Source organism: Trichoderma asperellum, chromosome 2 (assembly GCF_020647865.1).
Source record: "Trichoderma asperellum chromosome 2, complete sequence".
Lineage (NCBI taxonomy): Eukaryota > Fungi > Ascomycota > Sordariomycetes > Hypocreales > Hypocreaceae > Trichoderma > Trichoderma asperellum.
The window spans coordinates 3,195,333-3,217,671 of NC_089416.1; the positions used below are offsets into that span (position 1 = coordinate 3,195,333).

Consider the following 22,339-nt stretch of genomic DNA (forward strand, 5'->3'; position numbering starts at 1 on the left):
TAAATACAGGTGGGAGTACGTGACCACTCATCACACACAATACATGAAAAAAAAAAAACTGAGCTCATATTCGTCATGCAAGTGGGATGAAGTACTAATGACAAAGTAAGAAAAATAGGGACCGTAAAATGAAAATGCAAGTACAAGGTAGGAACAAAAAATTTGAAATTATAGTAAAGAACTTCTCATTATATATCCATATACAATAGAAGAATTATAAATAATATAAAGCAAATAGAAGCACTAGATTTGACAGAAGAACCAGATTAAATTGAAGAACCAGATTTAACAGAAGAACTAGATGTGATAGAGTCACAAAAGTCTAACTTATACCCCAGTAGTTGACTAATATGAGTAAGTAATATATCTAACTCTCTAGAAATATGTCTTGCCCTCTCTTGGTTTCCTCTTGGAACCTTGAGCCTTACTGGATTCCTCGGCGTAGCTTGAGAGATTTGATTGTGTCGACCGAGGATCCACATTATTTGTCCTAGGAGTATTGTAATAGTAGTTTCGACTTCCTCTAGGCTTATGATGCGCAGAACTTGGTTCTAGGGAACGCCCGGAGTTCTGGCGGGTCTGAGAAGTAGAGTACTCTACATCCTCGTACACGTCATTTCTTCGAGCCTCGGGCTCAATATAATCTTGGCGAGGAATTCGGCCTTGAGAATGTGATCCTTCGCTTCGTGAATAGGTATGCCGCGATGTTAATTTCTCTTTAGAGCCTGCTTCAACATAAGAGAATAGGGGGCTCCTATCCTTAAAGCCGTCATGTTTTGTATTCTGGGGCTTGTCTTGATGTTGAGTTATGAGAACGGAGGGGCGATTCTGCTTATTCCTGGAAGTCGTCTTGGAAGATGTCAAAGGACAGCTGCACTGTTTCCATTTGGTACCACATCTACTACAATAGCGTGTACCACAGCTACTAGATAAAGTGTGAACAGAGATACCGAGGACTTTTGATGCGAAAAGACTTACCAGGTTTGATAGTCCCTTGGACTGTCGTTATTGACGATACGAGCACCACAGGCATAGCATTGTGGCTTCCGCAGTTTTTCTGCAAGACGGGGTTTTATTCCTGGTTCTGCACTTCGTTGTCTCAATGTTGGTTCTGAACTTCGTTGTCTTGGCGCTGGTTCCATGCTTCGTGGTCTCGATGCTGGTTTTGCACTTTGTCGTTCCGGTTCTAAGAACTGTCCATCCTTCCAAGGGCGAAATCCAAAGGGGATAGGGATTCTATCTTTCAAGCCATCCCAGGTTCTTATGGCCGTCCAAAGCTCAGCAGATAGCTTCGTCTCTGCCTTAAGGGCGCCTGAAGTAAACAAAATTTCAATAAAGCTAGCAATGACTTCGTTAAATCTGCACCCACAGCCGTTGGCGGTAACCACTTTGCCGCATAAAAGACAAAATTCAGCCTGTTGAAGTCTCTCACTTTTGGCACAAGCCGAACAGCTCACCGGCTGTTTCCAAATAGGAACCGAGCTGTTAGTTACCAGCAATGAATCTTTGGGTGAAAAATGTCCGTTGGCGCAAGTCCACCCAGATTCTTTCAGAATCTTTAGATCCTTCCATATATCCCAAATGTTCGCGATCCGTGGATCAAGAAGAATTCTTGTGAATTTGCTTTTGCCAATCTCCTCCAGAGAGTCGCAGCAGCATCTGATGGGCATGTGCGCGGGAGACAACAGTGACAGCGCCAACAGCTGAACAAGGCATGTATGGCATATATAGTGCTTGCACGGAAGATACTCGACTGGACCACGGAACATTTGTATAGTGTATGCGGATAGGCAGCTATGGCAGTACACGGTGGTGGTTGGTCTATTTGGTCCCGTTAGCATAATGTTCTAATGCAACGACGACATTGTGAATTCATATATTCCCATACTCATCTACTGGTGATATTGGAGACAATTCAGTTTCGGTAGCGACAAGTGTGTCCACAGAGGGACGATGCATTGCAGCGCTATTCTTGATCGGATGAGTTGCTGATTGGGGCCTCTCCGCGGGCGACTTAGATTGACCTCCACGACCATCCTCTGGTCGTGCGCGAGATCGAGAGCGGCTTCTGTCGACGTGATAATCTTCAACATCATTCCTAGAACCGTTGATCGCCCGGTTGCTAATCAGACTACTAATGATGGATTCAGCAAGGCCATGCTTTCCTTGGTCTGCCCCATGAGTAGCATAAATAGCATCAACAGCATCAACAGCAGCGGCACCGGCGGCGGCGGTGAGGATTCTCTTAGTTTTTTCTCCTCTCCATCCACCAGGCTCTTTAGCGACACGAAATGCCTCGGCAGCTCCAGCCAGAAGCGATGCAACAGCCGCTCTTTGCGTTTTGCTGGCACCTCCACTGCTTCTGGAGTCATTCTCAATCATTTTTGTATTCAAAACGAGTGGCCGTTTGTTTCTGCTCTGCATTCTCTTCGGAGAAGGAACTGTGTCAGTGTTAACAGCCGCGTCGGTTAAGTGGTTGCTGGTATCAACTTGTTTCAGGTCTATGAGGGACATTAGTCGGTTCTAGCATCTGAAATAGTTTGTTTATCTAGGATATAAATACCTGAAGAATCAGTTGATATTTTATTTTGACTGGAGGTGTGAGAATTGATACCAGTTTCGCGATTTGTGGGAGACGTTATGGCTTCCTGTATGCTCTCTCGACTTGAATCATCTGGTGTGACAACCGTTGGAAGACTATTGCCAACTAGATGGGAATCATCTGTCGAACTTTCTAAAACATACTTGTATTCGGCTGGTAAGCACCTCCCTGGGTCAATGCTTAGAGTCTCTTCAGAGTCTTCCACGGATGGTGATTGATAGACAATAGCCTTTGACTGGATCAACGTTTGCTCGTGGGGAGTAGATACAGCTACATGTTTTCCTCGAGAATCCGCAAGATCATGTTTCATATCATCTTGGTTAGAAAGGTGAAGTTGCTTCATCGTCCGATCTGTTTTAGACATTATATCAGGGGTGATTGTACTTGTACTCCAAGCCTTGGACGCTGTTGATGCAAAGGTGAAGTCTGATAACTTGTCCAAGTTTTGTCCTGATGTAAAGCTACTTTATTTTTTTTGTGTCAGAATAGATGTCATTACTGTATATGAGTAGGCACTCACCTCTGCTGAACAGCCTCATCAGTAGAAGTATCGGCGCATAGCAACCATCCATGACTCTTAGCCGTTGGCGCTGTCGGTCGATCCCCAGATTTGGAAGACATGAGCTGCATGATAAATTCCCGGCCCTCCTCCGATACATGATGCTTTTGCAAAGAGTTTGATGGGAATGAAGATGATTTATATGCGTACTCATATAAATCACCCAAATTTTCGAATGGAACGGTATTGGTGAGCATTAGGTATGCCATTGCACCTAAAGACCACATATCCACAGAATGGGTGTAAGAAGATGCGGTATTCTCCGACTTGAAGTTTAATAACTCAGGTGCTGTGAACCCATGAGTTCCTATCTGCTTCGTTCGTACGGTCGTGACGCCTGGCTGCCGGCGTTTGCTGATGCCAAAATCGGCTATTTTGACAAACCACTCCGGCCCTGCAGTTACCACCAAGGTATTCTAATAAATCGTTAGCCCTAAAGATGAACTAAGATGAAAGATAAATTGATAGCGATAGGCGGATATCGTACTCCCGGTTTAATGTCTCGGTGGACGAAGCCATTCTCGTGCATAAACTCCAGGCCTTCTAAAACCTGAAACGTAATTCTTCGTGCTTCAGGCTCTGGTAGCGGCTTTGTGAGATATCTCTGTAAATCGCCCATCTCATAATATTCCATGGCAATAAATACGGAGTCGTCAATTTCGAACCACCCAAAACATTGTACAAAGCAGTGAGCGTACTATCAAATCGGTTCTTAGAGCTGAAGTCACAATGCAGAGCCATCGCTACCGAGCACAAAACAGCATACATACCTTGTAATGTGAAAACTTGATTATTGCGTCGAGTTCTCTTGAGTATTTGAAGTCTTGACTCTTAATCATTTTGACAGCTCGTAATTTTTCTTGCTTATCGCCCTGAACACATTTCTCCAGGTACACTGTACCGTAACCGCCCTGCCCCAAGCGCTTCTGTCGCTTCCATTTTTCTTCTTTCCGTATATGGCGTTCTCGTGCTGATGATCCGCTCTCATAAAAGATGTGCTTGATGTATGCGTCGTATACTTCCGTTTCGATCTTCCAGTCGCGCACGATGTCAGAAAGCCCCGACTCCGAATGTGGAGGCATCTTGCTGTCTTTGGAGGAGGAGATACACACGCAAGGTGTTGTCTCGACAGATGAAGAGTAGAGACAAAGGTAAATCTGCCCTTATGAAAGAGTTAGTTAAAAGAATGGTATATGTTTTCCATTCGTTTGACCTCAGAAGGTTCTGGAGTTTCGCTGGTCAGCTGAGCTGAGTTCAGCGGCAAGACGACATAGCCCCGTTGGAAAGCCTTGTACACATATTCGCTTGGGAAATCGTCCAATTATATACCTGGTAGAATATAGAATGGTGTAGAGCTGAAAAGAATTCACATCAGGCTGCCAACCCCGCTCGAAGAGGCAGCCGACATCAAGCCTCGTCGCCTCATAATAAAACGCATTCGAAATTCTTCAAAACTTGGGAATGTATCGTATCGACATAGTAAACCTTTAGTTGAATAAAATGTCGGCGGTTGATCTAGTTACCACAGCCATTGGCACGGCAAATCTCTGTCTTCAGTACGTGGGAAAGCTAATAATAAAAAAAGGCATTCGGCCACATGTGGTGTGCTAACAACAAATAAAGGCATGGACAAAAGCTGATGAAAGCCTATCAAGATTTCAAAAGCGCTGACAAGCAAGTAAACGAGAAAATCCTACATGTGCAAAGCATTTGGGCCCGAACAGAAATACAGATTGAATTTGTGAAACAGGTGGCAGGTGCCTTGAACAGAGAGCATTGCAGGATCCACTTGCAAATATTCGACATTCTAATAAGCAAACTATCTAGAGCAGCCACTAAGCTTGAGGCTGTTCTAAAGGAGAATTATGGCGTCAAGAAATGGAAATTTCCATTCGTTCGCGATGCAATTGACGAGGCTATTTTGGATCTTGACCAGTGGCAGCGTATCTTTGATCCAACCTGGTATCTGATTCTTCTTATTGGAGATGAGTTAATTGACAAAAAATTGTCAATACCACCTTCAATCTCTCATATTAGCACGATAGATTCATCCCAGACAGAGATGCTGAGTGGGGATTCGCCTCTTGTCCCAGCACAAAGATTTCGAGGTAGCCTCGGTGCTGAAAGAGAGAAAGAATCTCGGCCAAAAATATCTATCAATCTTTCTGAAAGTGGCCTAGATTGGGGCAATGCAGCTCAAGTAAAATACTCTAGTATTTACTTGATCCCGAGGGCAGCTTCAAAGAAGAAGTTCGCGGTGGACACGATTATTTGCGATCAGAGTCTCGATATCACCAGCGCTAGAGCTGACGCGGAGTCTCTAGCCAAGAAACTCGCCCAGTTAGACCGCCGAACTGCTGGACTCCTAAACTGTTTTGGCTTCATCAAGAGAAAAGATGCAGAGGGCCGCAAACTTGCCTCGCTACACTTGGTTTTCAGTCTGCCGGCAGAAGCTTCTGAGCCCAAAAGCCTACGGCACCATTTCTTGCATAGCAAGGACTTCAGCTTGACCACGATATTGACTGTGGCACGGCAGCTCGTCAGCGCCGTCAGCTACGTTCACACGTGTGGCTGGGTTCATAAGAACATCCGCCCGGAAACAATACTTGTGTTTCCGCAACAGAAAGCCGCTGACGCCTGTGCCCTAGGGCCTGCGTATCTCTTGGGATTCAACTCATTTCGAAGTGTCAACTTTCGCACAATGAGAGCCGGTGACGACGAGTGGGATCGGAACCTTTATCGATATCCCTCACGGCAAGGATTGCTTGCTCAGGAGGACTACATAATGCAGCACGATGTGTATAGTCTGGGAGTATGTCTCTTGGAACTGGGCTTATGGGAAAGCTTTGTCTGCTGCGAAAGCGGTACAGGAGATCAAAGAGGCGAGAAGAAGCGTCCATCGGCAAGTTTGGGACTTGAGCTGGACAGCTTCCAATCCCAGGAAGAGGGATCTGTGCTATCAGCGAAGATAAAAGCTCGGTTGGTTGATCTCGCGAGAACCAAGCTGCCGTCTCGAATGGGTGACAAGTATACGTCTGTTGTTGTTACTTGTCTTACATGTCTTGATCCAGGCAACAAAGATTTTGGAGATGACGAAGATATGCGAGATGACGATGGCATTCTGGTTGGGGTTCGCTTCATCGAAAAGGTCTTACTCAAATTAGAAGAAATAGCATTATAGACACCCATGTGAGGAGCAGAAAATAAGGGAATGCTGGGGCCATAAGGACGCAGCTGTAGGATAAGTTTCAACAAAGAATTCCGAAAGAATAACGGTCTAAAATATGAATACAATGACCGATAGGGGGAGTATGAAGTAGGAAGTGTGCGCAATGAATGGCCTGCTGCACGCTCTTTTGGTCTACAGCAGGTAGGCAGACAGGTACAGTAGTAATGAGCCCCACTTCAGCTACCGTTAATTCTAGAGCTCAGCTTCCCTCCATCAACTGAATTCACCACTCGCCATCGCCGCATCCAGCCGGATGGGTTACGCGACACTGTTGGCATATTCTTCAAAACCATGGACGACGATGACTACGGCGCAGATGATGCCTTGCTGGAGGCAATGGCGGCCGTGGACTCGGGCCCCTCGGCAGCCGGTGCTGTCAAGCAGCCCACGCCACAGATTATCACCAAGCCCGCAGCCAGCAGCGGCGGCAGAGGCAGCAGCTCAGCAACTCCCATAGTGCAGCCAAAACCTCAGATAATCCAGCAGAAGAATCTCGGGTCGACGATCCTCGTATCGCCGCGTCAACGAGGCAACCCGCTTCTGACGTCTATCCGGTCGATACCCTGGGAATACAGTGACATACCAGCCGACTATGTCGTCGGATTGACTACTTGTGTGCTGTTCTTGAGGTGAGGGCATATTATTCACGGCTACGACTTGCTGACCCCTCACGTATTGGTTCTAACTTTGAGTGCCCGTATCTAGTCTTAAATACCACCGTCTACATCCCGAGTACATCTACACGCGCATTCGCAATCTGCAAGGCAAATACAATCTGCGTATTCTTCTTACTCTTGTTGATATTCCAAACCACGAGGACTCCATACGTGAACTATCAAAGACTTCGGTGGTAAACAACGTTACCGTTATACTATGCTGGTCCGCAGCTGAAGCTGCCCGTTATATCGAGCTCTACAAGTCGTATGAGAACGCCAATTTCTCGGCCATTCGCGGACAGCAATCCACCAATTATGCGGACAAGCTAGTGGAATTCGTCACGGTGCCGAGAAGCTTGAACAAGTCAGATGCGGTAGCCCTGGTTGCCAATTTCGGCAGCCTGAAGAATGCGATAAATGCAGAGCCAGAGCAATTGAGCATGATGAGCGGGTGGGGCGGGGTGAAAGTAAAGAGATGGACTGCCGCGGTCGAAGAGCCATTCCGAGCAAAGAAAGCGGCCAAAAGAGGTTTCCAGTCATCATCGGCAGCAGCTGCTGGGCGTGATTCAAGAGCTGCGAGGGCGAATGCTGCCGCCGATCGGCCAGAGACTCAAGAGCCTAACCCTCGGGCTCCCCAAACAAAGGCAACACCATATAGTTCTTCAAATTATAATTCGCCTGCTGGGAACTCATCAGACCATCAACCCGGGGGCGCCCAACCTCCCGCGCAGTTTCGTTTCCTAGACGAAGACAGCGAAGATGACGAGGAGGCATTTGAGACGATTAATCGAGAAGAAAAACAGGCTCCCCAGCCAACACAACCACAGCCCAGTAAGGAAAGTAGCCAGCTAAGTGAGGGCGTAGCAGCGGCACTGGCAAAGCTACGACAAAACGGGTGAAGACGTTAACTCTCGCATGATTTCACATGTTCCCCCACAGAATCCTACATCCACGACATGTCGGTTCGCGGCCAAGCGCCGCAGAACTGCCGAGAAAGAGGGGGGCTAGCATTAGTAGTCGATGCGCGGCTCATTAACGCATGAAAATGCGTCACGGTAACACCTTGTACTCCGCATAATAGCCATTTCTTTTACGCCCGTTCATAGCCGCGCATGGATTTAGAAGAACAAATCTTCTGGGCAAGGAAAGGTTGCCAAGTACAATATGGGGTCGGTCTGGTCCTTGCGTACAGGTAAGACACCCGCCAGCCATATTGAAACATGCGTTGCATTGTTGAGTTTGTATTGGAGCGCTGTCGCCGGGAATGGTGGTAACCAGCGGGCAAGAGATCGCGCGCTCCAGCGATCGAGTCTTAGCTCTGGCGGCCGCATCAGGACCGATCACCTCTGCACCTCGGAGCTTCGTCCAACCAACGTCGGGCATCTCAGGCAAGCTTGTGCCTGGGGGTTGGAGTGCGGGACCCAGCCACAGCCCGGTTCCTGAAGTGCCGTCGCCAATCTGTGGAGAAGCCAGCTCGTCTGATATCATACCGCCGCTTAAATACTCGGAGGTGTACTCGAAGCGCTAAGCGTTAAACAGCAGGTTGAGGACGCCGGATTCACAGGCATGTCTAGTTTTGCTAGGCATCTAGGTAGGTATTCTACATATTTGGTTGGCCGTGTTACCTAGCCAAGCTAGCTTCGCATCCTGGCGTGCTACGTTGTATACTAAGTAATTATGCATACGAAATACTCAAAAGTACTTACAACATGCGGTCTCGTGCTTTTACAACCACAATGCTTTTCGGACTCGGACAGGTTATTGTTCTTGATATTTCACAATTTTCCGCCTTGACAAAGATGTAGTAAGCAATGGATGATACTTTCCGGGATCTGACTTTTCGTGGGATTGTCCGGACTTTTGGCCTTGTTATACACACCACCATCACGCACGCTCTTCTGCCAGATTTGGATCACAATGATACCTCAGAATAGGGTGTGATCTTCAACTTCCCCTCACGGCCCCTTGCAAGCGTGCCTAGGATACAGCAGATCCAATCAAGTTTCACGAAGCAATATGTCATTAGATCCTCGGGATCCATCCGGAAACTTCATCCTGTCCAGCTTGTTGGAGTAACCAAAAGATTTCGTCATGGACAGAGGCTATATGCAAGCTGTTGTTGGTTTTTGGTGTCACCTGCCTGCTGTGGCTTTTTCCACCGGCAAGCTCCGTCCGCTCTGAGGCTGCAAGACGCGCCAAAAATGCACGAGGCCGGCCGTTTTGTTCGAAAAGCAGCATGCCGGGATGCCGTGCTCGCATCCCTAAGCGGCGCCATGTCTCGAAATAGAGCAAAAGCGTAATCTCGGCTTCACACTAGCATAAACAATCATGGTGCCAATTGACTAGCGCCCCCTCATTCTCTTGCAGTAAAGGGAGGATCAAGAAATCGAAATGATTAAATTGCAGAGCTTTCCCGCCTCCCGAGCTGGAATCGGCAACCCGGTTTTCTGCTGAGCTTGGGCCTCTTCTCTCCCATCCTGCTGGCTGTACTATCCAAACGGCGCGAATTTAGACACCATGAGATTCATTAGTGGCTCCGTTGTTGCCCTTGGGCTCATTGCCCCTGTGTTGGCATATCCACGCCCGATCGGTGGAAAGCGCGGTTCACCCAATCCTACAAGGGCGGCAGCAGTCAAGGCTGCATTCCAAACGTCGTGGAACGCATACCACCAATATGCTTTCCCCCATGACGATCTTCATCCGGTCAGCAATACCTATGATGATGAGAGGTAAGCTACTGGTTCTGGGCGCCCGCCAGATTTGGTACCATCTGTGGTGGCTAACTTTATCTAAGAAATGGTTGGGGCTCATCGGCCGTTGATGGCCTGGACACGGCAATTCTTATGGGAGACGCCGACATAGTCAACACGATCCTCAAGCGTATACCGCAAATAAACTTTACCACTACTGCGGTTGCCAATCAAGGTATCTCTGTGTTTGAGACCAACATCCGATACATTGGTGGCATGTTGGCTAGTAAGTTTTTCTGTCCTCAAGACGTACGTATTGTTATATCGAAGTAGCCGTACTGAATGGGCTTTATTTAGGCTATGATCTGCTGAAAGGACCATTCAGTCATCTGGTGAGAGACCAGACGTTGGTAAAGAACCTGTTGACTCAGGCGGAATCGCTCGCGAACGGTCTCAAGGTTTCGTTTAATACTACAAGCGGTGTGCCGGACCCAACCGTTTACTTTAACCCCACTTACAGGAACAGTGGTACGGGAAGTAACAATGTTGCCGAGATTGGAACACTGGTACTTGAGTGGACGCATCTCAGCGATCTCACTGGCAATCCTCTGTATGGACAGCTTGCCCAAAAGGGTGAATCATATCTCCTAAACCCAACAGGAAGCCCAGAAGCATGGCCGGGTCTTGTAGGAACATATGTCAGCACAAGCAATGGCCAATTCCAGGATAGCGATGGCAGCTGGTCCGCTCTCTCGGACAGCTTCTACGAGTATCTGATTAAGATGTACTTGTATGATCCTGACACGTTTGGAGAGTACAAAGATCGCTGGGTTCTTGCGGCCGATTCGACTATTGCGCATCTTGCCTCTCACCCCACCTCGCGTCATGATCTGACTTTCTTATCGCAATATTCTGGACAAACTACGTCGCCACAATCAGGACATTGTAAGTTATTTAGACAGGTGCAAATTATCAGAGTAAGGAGCTTGACGCTAATCATTTTTCTCTTGTTTTTTCTCTTCCTCTTTAGTGGCTAGTTTTGCTGGTGGCAACTTCATTTTGGGAGGTATCCTCCTAGGCGAGCAGAAGTACATCGACTTTGGCATCGAACTCACTAATTCGTATTTTGACACCTACAACCAGACTGCTTCTGGAATCGGCCCCGAAGGTTTCCAATGGGTGGATAGCGCAAACAGCAGCAGCAGCCAGCCTCCCTCCTCTGTCGCAGGGTTCTACTCAAAGGCAGGATTCTGGGTAACGGCTCCGTATTACATCTTGAGACCAGAAACCTTGGAGAGCATCTACTACTCGTACCGAATCACGGGCGACTCTAAATACCAGGATATGGCATGGGAAGCCATCAGTTCCATCCTCAGCAAATGCCGCGCCGGCAGTGCATACTCGTCTATCAACGACGTGACGCAGGCCAATGGCGGAGGAGCCTCTGACGATATGGAAAGCTTCTGGTTTGCCGAGGTCCTTAAATACGCGTACTTGATTTTTGCTGAAGAGTCGGACGTCCAGCTGAAGCCAAGCGGCAACAAATTTGTATTCAACACAGAGGCACACCCCTTCAGAATCCGCCACTAAATGGGTGAGTGGGGGTATTTTACATGAACCATGAACCATGCATAAGAGTGCTTTGGATATGTGAATATAATATTAAACATGAGCCGCTAGAAATAGACTATTCATGAAATTCATGGTATTTATGATCTATATAATGAGTTGCACTTGAAAGGGGTAAATAAGGAAAATTCCATGGTGAATCAGTTCTAATAATATAATACAAAGCAAGCTTAAACTGCTTGGCTGTAAGCAACCGCCCGAGTTAAACGCTGCTGCCTTTCGCCTCATAAGTAAGTTGAGAGTTACTGTTTTCTTTCCCTTGTTACGGTTGATTATTGATGGCGTCTGTTCAAAACTCTCTGCTCTGGCCAATATCACAAACATCAAAGACGCCTTCTTCGGCAATGCCTTTACGCTTCAACGCCTCTTTCAGCTTTCGCGGGGGCTCAAGGACTTCCTCCATAGTCAAGGCCCACGTTCCCCAGTGAATTCCCATGGCCTTTTGGCATTTCGTGTCTTGAAAGATTTCGACCGAGTCATATGGATTGGCGTGCATGGCCGAGAAGGCTGCACGAGGAGCATAGGCGCCAATGGGGATCAGGCCAAGGTCGAACGGTCCGCGATGCTCGCCAATCTGCTTGAACTGGGGACATCTGGGGAAAGAATCGTATTCGGCAGCGTAGTCATCGACATCGGCTGGGAGATATGGAACGGCACGGTAGCCGGTGTCGCCGCCGAACCAGACGGACTTTTCGCCAGAGCGCACTCCCCACGAGCACCATAACGTGGTGTCTTTGTCAAAGGCAGTTCTGGCCGACGTGTGCTGACACGGCAGACATGATATCTTGGCCGAGATGGACTTTTTGTCTCCGCCAGCCGGGACTTTGACGGTCAGCTCGGCGTCTTCCCACCAGTCCAGCTCAGTGACGTTTTTCAAGCCGCTGGAGCGGAACCAGGATTCCAGGCCAAGCCCGACAAAGAATTGCACGTCTGGGTGGTGCTTCTGGATTTCCAGCACCGACGTGTGAGAGAGGTGGTCGTAGTGGCTGTGGCTGATGACGACGGCATCGACAATGGGAATGTCCTTCAGGTCGCAGGGCCGCGGAGTGTACCGCTTCGGCCCCATGAAGCGAAACGGCGAGCACCGATCCTCAAACACCGGATCAAACAGAACCCGCAATCCAGACGGAAACTCGACGTAGTAACACGCATGGCCCAGCCACGTCGCCCTGATCTTGTCCGACGCATCGCGCGAAGGCAGCCATTCGGGCTTCACAACAGGCACAGTCGGCGGCTTCGTGTCCGGCATCTTGATCTCGCCGGTAATGGTCGGCCAGACGACGTTGCCCAGGATGGACATGAAGTTGGGCGGATTCGACCATGACGGATAGGGATTCTTGAAGCCGCTGATGGCGCCGCTCTTCTTGACGACGTGGTGAGGGTTGGAGGCGGCCTCTTCAGGGAAGTTGTCGCGGCCTTGGATTTTGGTGACGGACGTGGAGGAGAGATGGTGGGAGGCTGACGAGGAGATGGTGGAGGTTGATTTGCGCGTCATGGCTGCGGCGGCGGTTGCTGTTGCGGCTGCTGCTGTGACGAAGAGGAGGAGCGAGATGCGTTGCGTTTGGGCGGCGGGTTTGGCGATGCTTAGGGCGCGGGTGTAGTAGTGCTGCCACAGCTTTGGGAAAAGCCGTTGACGCGACTGCGACATTCGGGGATCTCTCTCTGTGTCTTTATAGAAGGATGGTGGACAGGAGAGAGGGAGAGAAAGAAAAGGGGGGAGGAGGAGGAAGAAGGAATGGTAGTCGGGACAGATGCCTTATCTTCACTTAGAGGCGATGCTCATACGAAGCACCAAAAGGATGCATGAGAATAAGCTACATGTGCACGCCCATGCATCGATCCCCTACGAGACAGAAACGTGGACCAGTAAGGCTGAGATCAAGCAGGGCCGCGTACATGTCCACGTACGTATTCCTCTATTTGCCTCGCTCCCCTAAACCAACTATCGAGCCATCGCTTCGCATAGAAACGAAACGACGGAGTTAACAACAAGCGAATGCGAAAACTGCCCCTCCCCACGGACCAGCAGCTGATTTCTCTTTTGTCCGAGATGGGCATGCAAGCGGTTTGGGCTGAAGGATTTAGGGCTTTTTTGCGGACTTCGGAATCCGACAAAAGCCATTTTGTTGTTGGCGGCATTTGCCCAAACTAGGCCCTGGATGTGCTTGCCTTGCACTGCATGCCTGCTATAAGGCTCGTTATAGTAGTAGCAGTAGTAGTAGTAGTAGTAGTAGTATCCCATTTAACAAGCGTGCAATGGCCTCTGCGTGTATACCGCTTTTTATGATTATTGATGGCTTGCCTTTTTTTTTTTTTGTCTCTTCATCGTCCTTCTTTATGAATTTGCCTTCCGCATTAGGCAATTCAGTCTTTTTTCGCTCTACTCTTTTCGGACGTTGCGGCCCGCCCTCACTAAAGGCAGTGGTTTTGAACTCCGCTTCGCTGGCGAATAAGCGGTTCTCTTGGCCGCTTTTTTGCGGAAAATGCAAAACAAGTGCTGACGTCCCGAGCGATCTCTAAGCTTAACACTAATCGAAAGATGTGTATGTACTTTTAAGCGAAAAGAAACGGTACGGGGTGCAGTGTTATTATTATTATTGGTATAATCCAAAGGCGGGCGGTGATTAACAAGTTCAGGTCCTTTGCTGAGAATCTTTGTGTAGAAGATAGATACATCACTACAAGTGCAACAACTTTCATCACAGCAGAGGAAGAAAAAAATCATACATGTTCAAAACACAAGGTTTTACCCAAGTGAAAATGTCATTGGCGTGTCAGGGCTATCCACCCTGCTATGCTAAACTACTGCGTTGCAATCGCAATCGCATTCACATCCCCATCACACGTAATATGTAATGTGCCAAGGTAAATGCGCCAACACAGATGTTCCCGCAAGACAATTTTCCCCCAATTCAACCAAGAGTCTCAGCAGATGCCAGATTTAGATGGCAAGTCTCTCGACCTTCTGCTGGAGAGCCTTGATCTGGCCAGAAAGCTCAGACAGCTCGTTGGAGCTGATGCTGGCGGCAATAACGGCACGGCTCACACCGCAAGCACGTCCAAGCAGAGTCTTGCTGGGGACATAAACGTACGGGACGCCCTTGTCTTCGCAGATGAGGGGGATGTGGAGGATGATGGCGAGGGGCTCGGTGTCGGCAGCAAGGACGGCAAGCTCGCAAGTACCACGGTTGATGGACTTGGTGACTGTACATTACACAAAGTTAGCCACAATCGCTAACGTAAAGAGAAACCAGCGTTGTCATTGGAGACACAACATACCTTCGTTAGCACCCTTCTTAGCCTGACGGATGTGCATGGCCGACTGGAGGAGATCCAGAATCTCCTGGGTCAGGGCGGCATCGGCCAAGGGCCAAGCTGTGTGAAGGAGAAAGTTAGCAGGCAAGATCATCAAGCAACTGCATGGAAAATTGTCTCCAGGGTCTTGGGAGATGGCTTACCAGCTTCGTTGGCGGTAGACATTTTCGAAATATGGTATAAGGGGCTCGCCCGAACAAGGCTCACGGCCGGATGTGTTTTGAGGAGATGTTGGAAAAAGTTGAAGGATGTTTGACGAGTTGCGTCTTTGGAAAAAAAAAAAAGTTTGGTGATAGCTATGCTAAAAAGCTTATCGGCCAATTGGAGCTAATCGCGGCATGGGAAAATGAATTCCCGCCATCACGTGATATTATTATCTAAAGCTTCCCGAACAGCGCGATATTAGTCTACTGTAAGGACGCCTTACACTAATAGCTGCGTTTTAAATAGAAACACGAATGTTGAAACAGAAGGATATTTGTTTTGTGTTTCTTCTTCTTCTTAGAAAATTCGATTGATTGGCTCATTTGGCCTAGATGGTCGACAATTCCTCTCAGTCGACAATATGAATAATTCGTTCAAAACCTTGCAATGAATTACGGCCGGTAAAACCATTGGCCTGGCGCCCTTTATGGGCTGAAGCACAATCACTTGCCATCAGTGTAAACAAATGCAAGGACTCAACATAAGAGGCATAATCCATATTCTTCCAAATCATCATTCATGTAATCAGCAAAAATAGCTGCCAGTGGTATCTTCAAAAATTTATGCGCAAAACATAGCCGGCACACAAGTCCCTTTACCAATCAACACCAGCAACTCCGCCCATCATCAAACGCTGTTGCAATCATAAAAATACCGTTCAAAGCACGCAAATATCGAGTAGCCGCCAAAAAAAAAAAAAAAAAATTAGATGTCGGGTAGTGTTCGAGTTTCATCCAGCATCATCTCGTCACCTCCTAGCTCCTTTTCTAGCTCGTCTGCTACAAAACCCTCGTAGTCGTCTAAGCTCTTTTGAACGTGAATCTTGAACTTGATTACGTCGTTTAGCATACGATCAATCTCCGTATGTAGCTCTTCTCGTAGCGAATTGGCCCGCAATACCAGCTGTTCGTACCTGGAGTTGGTTAAGACTGTTAGCTATTCTGATTTGCTTGAATGGCTGGCTTTGCTTTTCAGCAAGGCAGGGTGAAAACGTACTCTATAGTGGTGTTGATCTCGCGCTGTTCTAGTAATTGCACCGATTCTGTCAAGCCAGCGCGCATTCTGGACAGCTCCTTTTCCATCTTTTCGATTTGTGCATCAGATGCCATCTTCTGCGCTGTAGCAACTTCTTTGGTCTTTTCATATTCCTCTTCTGCTGCCCTGACTCTGTGATTTAAAGCCTCAACCTCATTCCGTTTATCTTCGATGGCCTCCTTAATGCCATCCAAGAGGTCATGATCTTTCATCATATCGTCCATGACAGCCCCGCGTCGATCTGCAATTTCTTTCCGCAGAGCTATAAAACTGTTTCGAATTTGTCCTCTAAGATCTAAATTGAGGACATGTCCTGGTTGATAGCCCGTCACAGCGTCGACTAGCAATCGATCTGTCGCAGGCGTATGCGTCGTGCTAGAGCTCTTCCAGTTTGACGAACCCATACTATTCTCGTTAAGAGTAACTTGCAGCTCGTATTCTCTGCCTTTGGCGTTGACCGCTGTAGCTGGGATGAGCGCTATTTGATAGGCTATGGTGTTGTACTTGTCTACCACGCGCTCTAGCTCATCAAGTTTTCGGCTGGCTTCGGCTTCCTTCTCCATCACCTTTTTTTTGATTTCATCGAGACGCTGTCCAGCCGATTCGATACCCTTTTGCAGGCGTTCACGTTCAGAAGTCATGCGGTCGATATCCTGCATGCTAATGCCTTGGTCGTCAACGGCTTTTTGGAGTCCTCGTCGCTCTTCTTCAACCTCTTTCAGTTCTTCCCTTAGCTTGTCCAGCTCCCCTTGTAAGACTTGGATTCGGGCTTCATATTTTTCTGAGCGTTGGACCGCGAGCTCGTTGTAGTCCTCAAACTTGATGCGATCCTCCTCCATGATTTTAAAATGATTATCCAAGACGGCAGGATCCGGTGTCGATTTTTCAAGGTCTTCTATTTCCTTTAAAAGTCTCTCGTTTTCGGCTTCCAGCATCTCGAGTTCCGCTGTATACTTTGAGTTGGATTGTTCAAACGCTCTGGCCATTGCCTCAACGTGCGGAGCCAGTAGTCGTTCTGCATCCTCATCGCCCATGTCGTCATCCATAGCGAGCCAGTCTCTGTACGCACTACTAAGGAAGCCAAATATGATTTGATCGCCACTTACATCGACACCAGCGTCGAGACAAGCCTCCATATAATGGTTGTTGGCATAGCCATCCAGCATTTGAGACAGCTGCATCATCCAGTGCAAAAGGCCCAGAAAGGTGCTCCAATTCTGTCCACCCACTGCGGCAATCTGGCTTTTTGTGATACTGCGCTCAAAGGGATATCGAAGCTGCTTAAGAATGGGCGGCACTTCTTGGTCGATATTCTTCTGGAATCGATGGCTAGGGTCAATTCGGTGATACAGCCATTGAAACATGAAATTGAAGTCCTTTTGAGTTGGAGATTTGAGAATGTTTTGTGACAGCGAATGCTTCATCTCCATCTCGAAGTTGTTTTGAACCATAAAGTCCATTAGCTCCTGGGCGATTCGGGCTTGAAATGATCGATCTCTCAAGGGTCGCGGGTCGCGTGGAACTCCCGCCGCCTGGGGCGTCGTTTGGAAGAAGCTCTGGTGGCTAACAGGACCGACTGTTGATGGCCGCGGCCGGTATACGCTGCTGCGCCTGTCGCTTTCCATCGACGGTCTCGCCAAAGCGGGGGTGAAAGCCGAAGGAGTATAAGTCGCTCTGGATTGTTGAAAGGAGGTTCGTTTGACAGAAGATAATCCAAGGTCAGCCAGGTTGGCGCCAGATGATGCACGCGGGAACATTGGCGGATTCGGTCGCGTTACAGCCAAGGAGTGCCTAGATCCTGATACTGAACGTCCGTGGGCGCTGCCGTAGCTGGAGCCCGGATTCGAGCGCTTCATACTTGAGCCCGGAGCTGGTATTCCGCTATTCGTACTGATGCCCGCCAGCGTCTGTGGTGCCGGTCAGCGGATGATAATTGCGCGCCGCAAGCGAGCGACGATTGTTCCAGTTTTCCGACTCCTGCGACAGAAACGACTTACCTCTCTTTTCCTGCGGACACTCCACAGGTTCGTATCTTGAGACATGATGAATAGCCTTCCCTTGGGGCTGCTGGCTTTGCGACACGATTCAGACTACCAAAAAAAAATATTTCTTGCTATGTTGGTGGATAAATCTCAGAAGCAAAAACCAGGAATTCGCTACACTCAACGAGGCGGGTTGGGTATAGGCTTCGTGGGGCATTTGAATTTGGGGGTGGAAAAAGATAAGGTATCTTGGGTTGCTCGGTGAGAAAGTAAACAAATCGCTTATTGGGCAGCGGCGCACCTAGCGCGACTGGGAGACAAGAGACGTGAGACGATTTGTGCACGTGATCTCCTCGCAGAACTGGGAGCCAGCCTAGAAAGGGTACGTACTTGTGATTTTAATTGAGTACCCGTTGCCTCGGTCCAGGCGCTCTTGGGCGCTTTTCCGGAGACAGCGCTCAGCCATCCAGCTGGTTCCACAATTACCGAGCTCAGCATATGCCTGTCGCATCCAAGGGCATCTCGTGCTTCGTGCCTTGTTCATCATCAGTTTCCATCAATTTCCAGCCAAGGCTTCCGTCTACTCTGGTGGTGCTGGGAGGCTCGGTCTGAGCATCTTCATCGTCTATCATCATGGCGATACGCGAGGAAATCGTGGCGTCTGCGGTAAGTTGTGCAATCCGTCCTCCTCTCTAGGTAAACACTCGCGAATTCAACTCTGACTGACAAATGCTCTTTCTAGGCGCAATGTTAGTTCTGATCACCTAGCTTGTTTACTACACGGCACCCCTTACGAGACACGATATTGACAATGGCACAGTTCTACAAGACCCTAGCGTTGCGTCGTCATCTGTCGAGAACAAGATTTCGTTTCTTCGAACCAAGAACCTGACACAGGAGGAGATTGATGCTGCTTTGGCCAGAGCCGGGGGCAGCAGCGCGGTAGCCGTTGCTGCGGCTCCCTACCCAAGCGCGCCACCGCCGCAGGGTCCTCCTCAGCAATATTACCAACCCTATCCTCAGTATGCTGCATGGCAACCACCTGCGGCAGCGCCGAAAAGGGATTGGAGAGATTGGTTCATCATGGCTACAGTGGTGGGCGGAGTCAGCTACGGGCTTTACTCTTTGGGCAAGGTAGGAGCAAGAATTGTACGCGTTTTATCCACAGCTGGGCTAACGAGAGAATGACAGCGTTATGTATACCCTCTCGTAGCGCCGCCTACCCCTGAAAAGTTGGAGCAGGATAAGAAGTCGATTGAGGAGCAGTTCGACAAGGCATTTGCTCTGGTTGAACAGCTATCGAAGGATACGGAGGCGCTGAAAGATGCCGAGAAGCAGCGGACAGAGCGGCTAGATATCACACTAGCAGATCTCGAGACCATCATGACAGAACTGAAGGCCGCGAATAGGCGCCGGGAAGATGACGCGCAGCGCATTCGCGACGAAGTGCAGGGCCTTAAGGACGCCATTCCACGAGCCATGAACAACCAGAAGGAACTGACCGACAACCGACTCGCCGAAATCAACACCGAACTGACCAGCCTCAAGACCCTTGTCTCGCAGAGGATGAATGCCAACTCCAATGTATCTGCTTCCAGTGGCTATTTCCGAGGCAACAATGGATCCAACGGTGTCAACGGCGCCGGCGCAAGCAGTGGAACGACATCGCCCCCACCGGCGGCTGCCCAGTCTGCAACTTCTCCTTCTAATGAAACTCCCACGGAAACGAGCTCCACGCCAAAGCCCGAGGCCGCCAAAAGTGCGTCTCAGAACAGGTTTAGCAGAAGCTCTGGCTCCGGTGGCAAGGCGTCAATCCCGGCATGGCAGATGGCCATGGCCAACCAGAATGCCGGGTCTGCTGGCTCTTCTTCCGGCAAAGAAGCTGAGAAGGCGACCGCCGACGCCGCGGCAGGCAGCTCGTAAATCATTCGCTAGTTGATTTTCGCCATGCATTGTACGATTTTTGCTCTAAATTGCGGTTACTGTTGCGCTACGGATAAAGGGACAATGCAGACATCAATTGGATAACGGCTGGAGCGTTGCTTGATCAAATTTTTATGTATTTAATATCAAATGGACTATACTTTTTTTTTTCTTTATCAGTAGTTGCTAGAGGGTATAAATTATGTCATTGAATAAGCCAGGATATGTTTCAATAACATCTTACAGTAAGCTCCTACGGTCGTCATATTAGAGTGCTGAAAGAGACGGGCCGAGGCTCGGCTTCTTCTCCCTGCCACTGGTCAGTCATGCATGGGATTCCCAACGCACCCCTAATTGCAGCCTCCCTAGTAATGGCAGCATGCAGGCTTGACTAAGAGAGGCTGCAAAACTAGCCCACCATGTCGATGCTCGCAAACCTTACCATAAGTAACTGTTGAGAGAAACTAAAGAAACGGATGGTGCTTGCAACCTTGCAACTCAAGCAAACCCCGCGATTCTTAGTGTCCATACCTTGCGCTCCGTAATGGTATGGACCTCTCCACCCGGCTATAGATTGATATTTTCTTACATCGTCCAGCCTCCCCCCCTAAAGATTAATATCTATGACGCTTCTGTTTTTTTTTTTTATGAATAATTTTATTATACCTTTTTTCTTCTAACTTTCAACTTCTCTTTTCTGCCAAACCTAAGCATACTCACATCTAGATTGTTTTCTTTTTCAAAATCATGGACGGGCCTCCGTCCCCAACCGTGGCCTCGGCTGCGATTGTTTCTCCCTCGTCACCATCTCACGCTGCCCAGCTGGCTTCCAACCTCCGGCTACTGTTTCTGTTTCTATCGAAAATCCCCCTTTTAACCCAAGTTGCCATTTTACATGTTCTTCAGCTCTCGGAGCCATCAAAATACATCGACTTGAGATCTAATTTGGTGGTATCCCTGATACGTTCAATATTGACACCAGCCAACCCACGGCCAATATCCTCTGTCCAGAAGTTTACCACGCGCGACACTGCGATTAAGGGGAAGATATGGATTAGCTTATATGTCACTCCTCCTCCGCCCGAGACCGACATTAGAGACGCACTGATGAAAGTCGTGGAGAGCATGAGAGACCCAAGCGCGAAAGAGGGCATCACCAGGATTCCTCCCTTCGCCCACGTAGAGGCGGAATGGACAGGATATAGAGCAGCAGCGTCGAAAAGAGAGTCTCTGCCTAACATCTCGGAAGCGGCCAAGTATAATGAAATGGTGAAAGAATGCCAAGAGCCCACAACAGTGCTCTACTTGCACGGCGGCGCGTACTACCTGTGCGATCCTGCCACGCACCGCCGTCCAGTAAGAAAGCTGGCCCAGTTGACCAAGGGAAGATGCTACTCGGTGCGATATCGACTGGCGCCACAGAATCCATTTCCAACTGCGCTGTTGGATGCTCTTGTTTCCTATTTCACGCTGCTTTATCCGCCTCCGGATGCCTTTCATGAGGCTGTGAAACCAGAGCACATTGTTTTTGCGGGAGACAGGTATGACTATGACTACTCGGACATATACACCATCATATGCCGTGCCACTTCAAGTGCCAGACTAGCTAACGCGATCAACGCAATTCTTGTACCACAGCGCCGGTGGAAATCTCTGTCTTGCGCTACTGCAATTGCTTCTCCAGCTGCGCCGTACCAACTCCCGAATCGAATGGTATGGCGAGCAACGCGCAGTCCCTCTGCCAGCGGGCGTTGCCTGTGTCTCCCCCTGGCTTGATATCACGCATAGTACACCTCCATGGCACGGCGAAGATCCTCATCCCTTTGACTATCTGCCCAAGCCACGACCCGAAGCTATGGCCAAGATACCTCCTTGTTCGATATGGCCGGCAAGTCCTCCGCGGAAACGCTTCTATGTGGATGACGATCTTGCTACGCACCCACTGGTAACACTCCTCATGAATCGCACATGGGAAGGGTCGCCGCCCGTATGGATGTGCACGGGCTGGGAGCTGCTCGCCTACGAAGACAAGGCCTTGGCAATGCAACTCGCTGCGGATGGCGTCCCCTTGGTCTTTGAAGAATACGAAGCCATGTCGCACTGCTTCGCACTATTCTTGGAGCGCCTGCCTGCTTCTCAGCGTTGCCTCGAGAGCTGGGCCAGCTTCATCCGCAGCGCAGTCGAAGATCCGACATCAATTGAAGCGCGCGCGACTACCATCAAAGCTCGGACGCTTGAAGAAGTTCCTCTGCGAGTTGAGGAGCTTTTGGAAGAATCCCTCGAAGAAATACAAGCCGCTATTGTAAGTCAGGTTGGCGAGGGAGCCGAGAGGCCGGAACATATAGCAAAGTTGTAAATATACCATAGTATTATTATATGATATATAGTATACGCCTTGAGGAATCATAACACTACCTATATATATTCACCTATATCTATCTATCTATCTATATATATATATATATATGTAGGTACATGTAGGAATAATAATCTCCTATTTTGAACTCGACATACC

General features: G+C 48.8%; 9 protein-coding genes across 10 annotated transcripts; 5 read left to right on the top strand and 4 right to left on the bottom strand.

Moving 5' to 3' along the window:
- Positions 1–243: 243 nt before the first annotated feature.
- Positions 244–5,279, bottom strand: TrAFT101_003356 (uncharacterized protein). 2 transcript variants are annotated; one of them, XM_066126854.1, is made up of 7 exons: positions 3,932–5,279; positions 3,649–3,858; positions 3,123–3,577; positions 2,564–3,066; positions 1,889–2,501; positions 979–1,821; positions 244–925 (listed from the first exon to the last, which is right to left on the bottom strand). In XM_066126854.1, exons 1-7 carry the CDS (start codon positions 4,241–4,243, stop codon positions 376–378), a joined length of 3,486 nt encoding a protein of 1,161 aa, XP_065982961.1. In that variant the 5' UTR covers positions 4,244–5,279; the 3' UTR covers positions 244–375. The 2 variants fall into 2 exon arrangements, with proteins under 2 accessions (XP_065982961.1, XP_065982962.1); XM_066126855.1 differs by having other exon boundaries at positions 3,123–3,858.
- On the top strand, positions 4,662–6,342 carry TrAFT101_003357 (uncharacterized protein; the record flags this gene model as incomplete). Its single annotated transcript, XM_024903229.1, has 2 exons — positions 4,662–4,717; positions 4,785–6,342. The coding sequence occupies 2 exons, from the start codon at positions 4,662–4,664 to the stop codon at positions 6,340–6,342; spliced, it is 1,614 nt and encodes a 537-aa protein (XP_024766887.1).
- Positions 6,343–6,681: 339 nt separating this feature from the next.
- On the top strand, positions 6,682–7,945 carry TrAFT101_003358 (uncharacterized protein; the record flags this gene model as incomplete). Its single annotated transcript, XM_024909334.1, has 2 exons — positions 6,682–7,019; positions 7,096–7,945. 2 exons carry the CDS (start codon positions 6,682–6,684, stop codon positions 7,943–7,945), a joined length of 1,188 nt encoding a protein of 395 aa, XP_024766886.1.
- A 1,618-nt stretch (positions 7,946–9,563) lies between these two features.
- TrAFT101_003359 (uncharacterized protein) lies at positions 9,564–11,326 on the top strand (the record flags this gene model as incomplete). The annotated part of the gene is made up of 4 exons (XM_024903264.2): positions 9,564–9,775; positions 9,841–10,022; positions 10,094–10,681; positions 10,767–11,326. 4 exons carry the CDS (start codon positions 9,564–9,566, stop codon positions 11,324–11,326), a joined length of 1,542 nt encoding a protein of 513 aa, XP_024766885.1.
- Positions 11,327–11,407: 81 nt separating this feature from the next.
- TrAFT101_003360 (uncharacterized protein) lies at positions 11,408–13,486 on the bottom strand. Its single transcript, XM_024907380.2, has one exon. It carries the CDS (start codon positions 13,011–13,013, stop codon positions 11,655–11,657), a length of 1,359 nt encoding a protein of 452 aa, XP_024766884.1. The 5' UTR covers positions 13,014–13,486; the 3' UTR covers positions 11,408–11,654.
- A 376-nt stretch (positions 13,487–13,862) lies between these two features.
- On the bottom strand, positions 13,863–14,933 carry SNU13 (RNA binding protein snu13). Its single transcript, XM_024902267.2, has 3 exons — positions 14,824–14,933; positions 14,645–14,740; positions 13,863–14,569 (listed from the first exon to the last, which is right to left on the bottom strand). Exons 1-3 carry the CDS (start codon positions 14,843–14,845, stop codon positions 14,307–14,309), a joined length of 381 nt encoding a protein of 126 aa, XP_024766883.1. The 5' UTR covers positions 14,846–14,933; the 3' UTR covers positions 13,863–14,306.
- Positions 14,934–15,116: 183 nt separating this feature from the next.
- Positions 15,117–18,142, bottom strand: NDC80 (kinetochore-associated Ndc80 complex subunit ndc80). The gene is made up of 3 exons (XM_024910481.2): positions 17,917–18,142; positions 15,881–17,826; positions 15,117–15,797 (listed from the first exon to the last, which is right to left on the bottom strand). The coding sequence occupies exons 1-3, from the start codon at positions 17,959–17,961 to the stop codon at positions 15,590–15,592; spliced, it is 2,199 nt and encodes a 732-aa protein (XP_024766882.1). The 5' UTR covers positions 17,962–18,142; the 3' UTR covers positions 15,117–15,589.
- Positions 18,143–18,375: 233 nt separating this feature from the next.
- On the top strand, positions 18,376–20,047 carry TrAFT101_003363 (uncharacterized protein). Its single transcript, XM_066126856.1, has 3 exons — positions 18,376–18,567; positions 18,644–19,035; positions 19,093–20,047. The coding sequence occupies exons 2-3, from the start codon at positions 18,985–18,987 to the stop codon at positions 19,822–19,824; spliced, it is 783 nt and encodes a 260-aa protein (XP_065982963.1). The 5' UTR covers positions 18,376–18,567; positions 18,644–18,984; the 3' UTR covers positions 19,825–20,047.
- A 250-nt stretch (positions 20,048–20,297) lies between these two features.
- On the top strand, positions 20,298–22,306 carry TrAFT101_003364 (uncharacterized protein). The gene is made up of 3 exons (XM_066126857.1): positions 20,298–20,371; positions 20,423–21,365; positions 21,463–22,306. The coding sequence occupies exons 2-3, from the start codon at positions 20,572–20,574 to the stop codon at positions 22,178–22,180; spliced, it is 1,512 nt and encodes a 503-aa protein (XP_065982964.1). The 5' UTR covers positions 20,298–20,371; positions 20,423–20,571; the 3' UTR covers positions 22,181–22,306.
- The last annotated feature ends 33 nt before the right edge of the window (positions 22,307–22,339 follow it).

Excerpts from the sequence above, each read along its gene's own strand:
- TrAFT101_003356 (XM_066126854.1), bottom strand. The coding sequence starts at position 4,243 with ATGCCTCCACATTCGGAGTCGGGGCTTTCTGACATCGTGCGCGACTGG. Across the intron at positions 3,067-3,122 it reads GATGAGGCTGTTCAGCAGAG|TAGCTTTACATCAGGACAAA; the intron begins GTGAGTGCCTAC and ends AAAAAAATAAAG. Across the intron at positions 926-978 it reads CCAAGGGACTATCAAACCTG|TAGCTGTGGTACACGCTATT; the intron begins GTAAGTCTTTTC and ends CACTTTATCTAG.
- TrAFT101_003360 (XM_024907380.2), bottom strand. The coding sequence starts at position 13,013 with ATGTCGCAGTCGCGTCAACGGCTTTTCCCAAAGCTGTGGCAGCACTAC.
- SNU13 (XM_024902267.2), bottom strand. The coding sequence starts at position 14,845 with ATGTCTACCGCCAACGAAGCTG. Across the intron at positions 14,741-14,823 it reads GTCTACCGCCAACGAAGCTG|CTTGGCCCTTGGCCGATGCC; the intron begins GTAAGCCATCTC and ends TCCTTCACACAG. Across the intron at positions 14,570-14,644 it reads TAAGAAGGGTGCTAACGAAG|TCACCAAGTCCATCAACCGT; the intron begins GTATGTTGTGTC and ends TGTAATGTACAG.
- NDC80 (XM_024910481.2), bottom strand. The coding sequence starts at position 17,961 with ATGTCTCAAGATACGAACCTGTGGAGTGTCCGCAGGAAAAGAGAG. Across the intron at positions 17,827-17,916 it reads GTGTCCGCAGGAAAAGAGAG|ACGCTGGCGGGCATCAGTAC; the intron begins GTAAGTCGTTTC and ends CCGGCACCACAG. Across the intron at positions 15,798-15,880 it reads GAGATCAACACCACTATAGA|GTACGAACAGCTGGTATTGC; the intron begins GTACGTTTTCAC and ends AACCAACTCCAG.
- TrAFT101_003363 (XM_066126856.1), top strand. The coding sequence starts at position 18,985 with ATGGCTACAGTGGTGGGCGGAGTCAGCTACGGGCTTTACTCTTTGGGC. Across the intron at positions 19,036-19,092 it reads GGCTTTACTCTTTGGGCAAG|CGTTATGTATACCCTCTCGT; the intron begins GTAGGAGCAAGA and ends AGAGAATGACAG.
- TrAFT101_003364 (XM_066126857.1), top strand. The coding sequence starts at position 20,572 with ATGGACGGGCCTCCGTCCCCAACCGTGGCCTCGGCTGCGATTGTTTCT. Across the intron at positions 21,366-21,462 it reads ATTGTTTTTGCGGGAGACAG|CGCCGGTGGAAATCTCTGTC; the intron begins GTATGACTATGA and ends CTTGTACCACAG.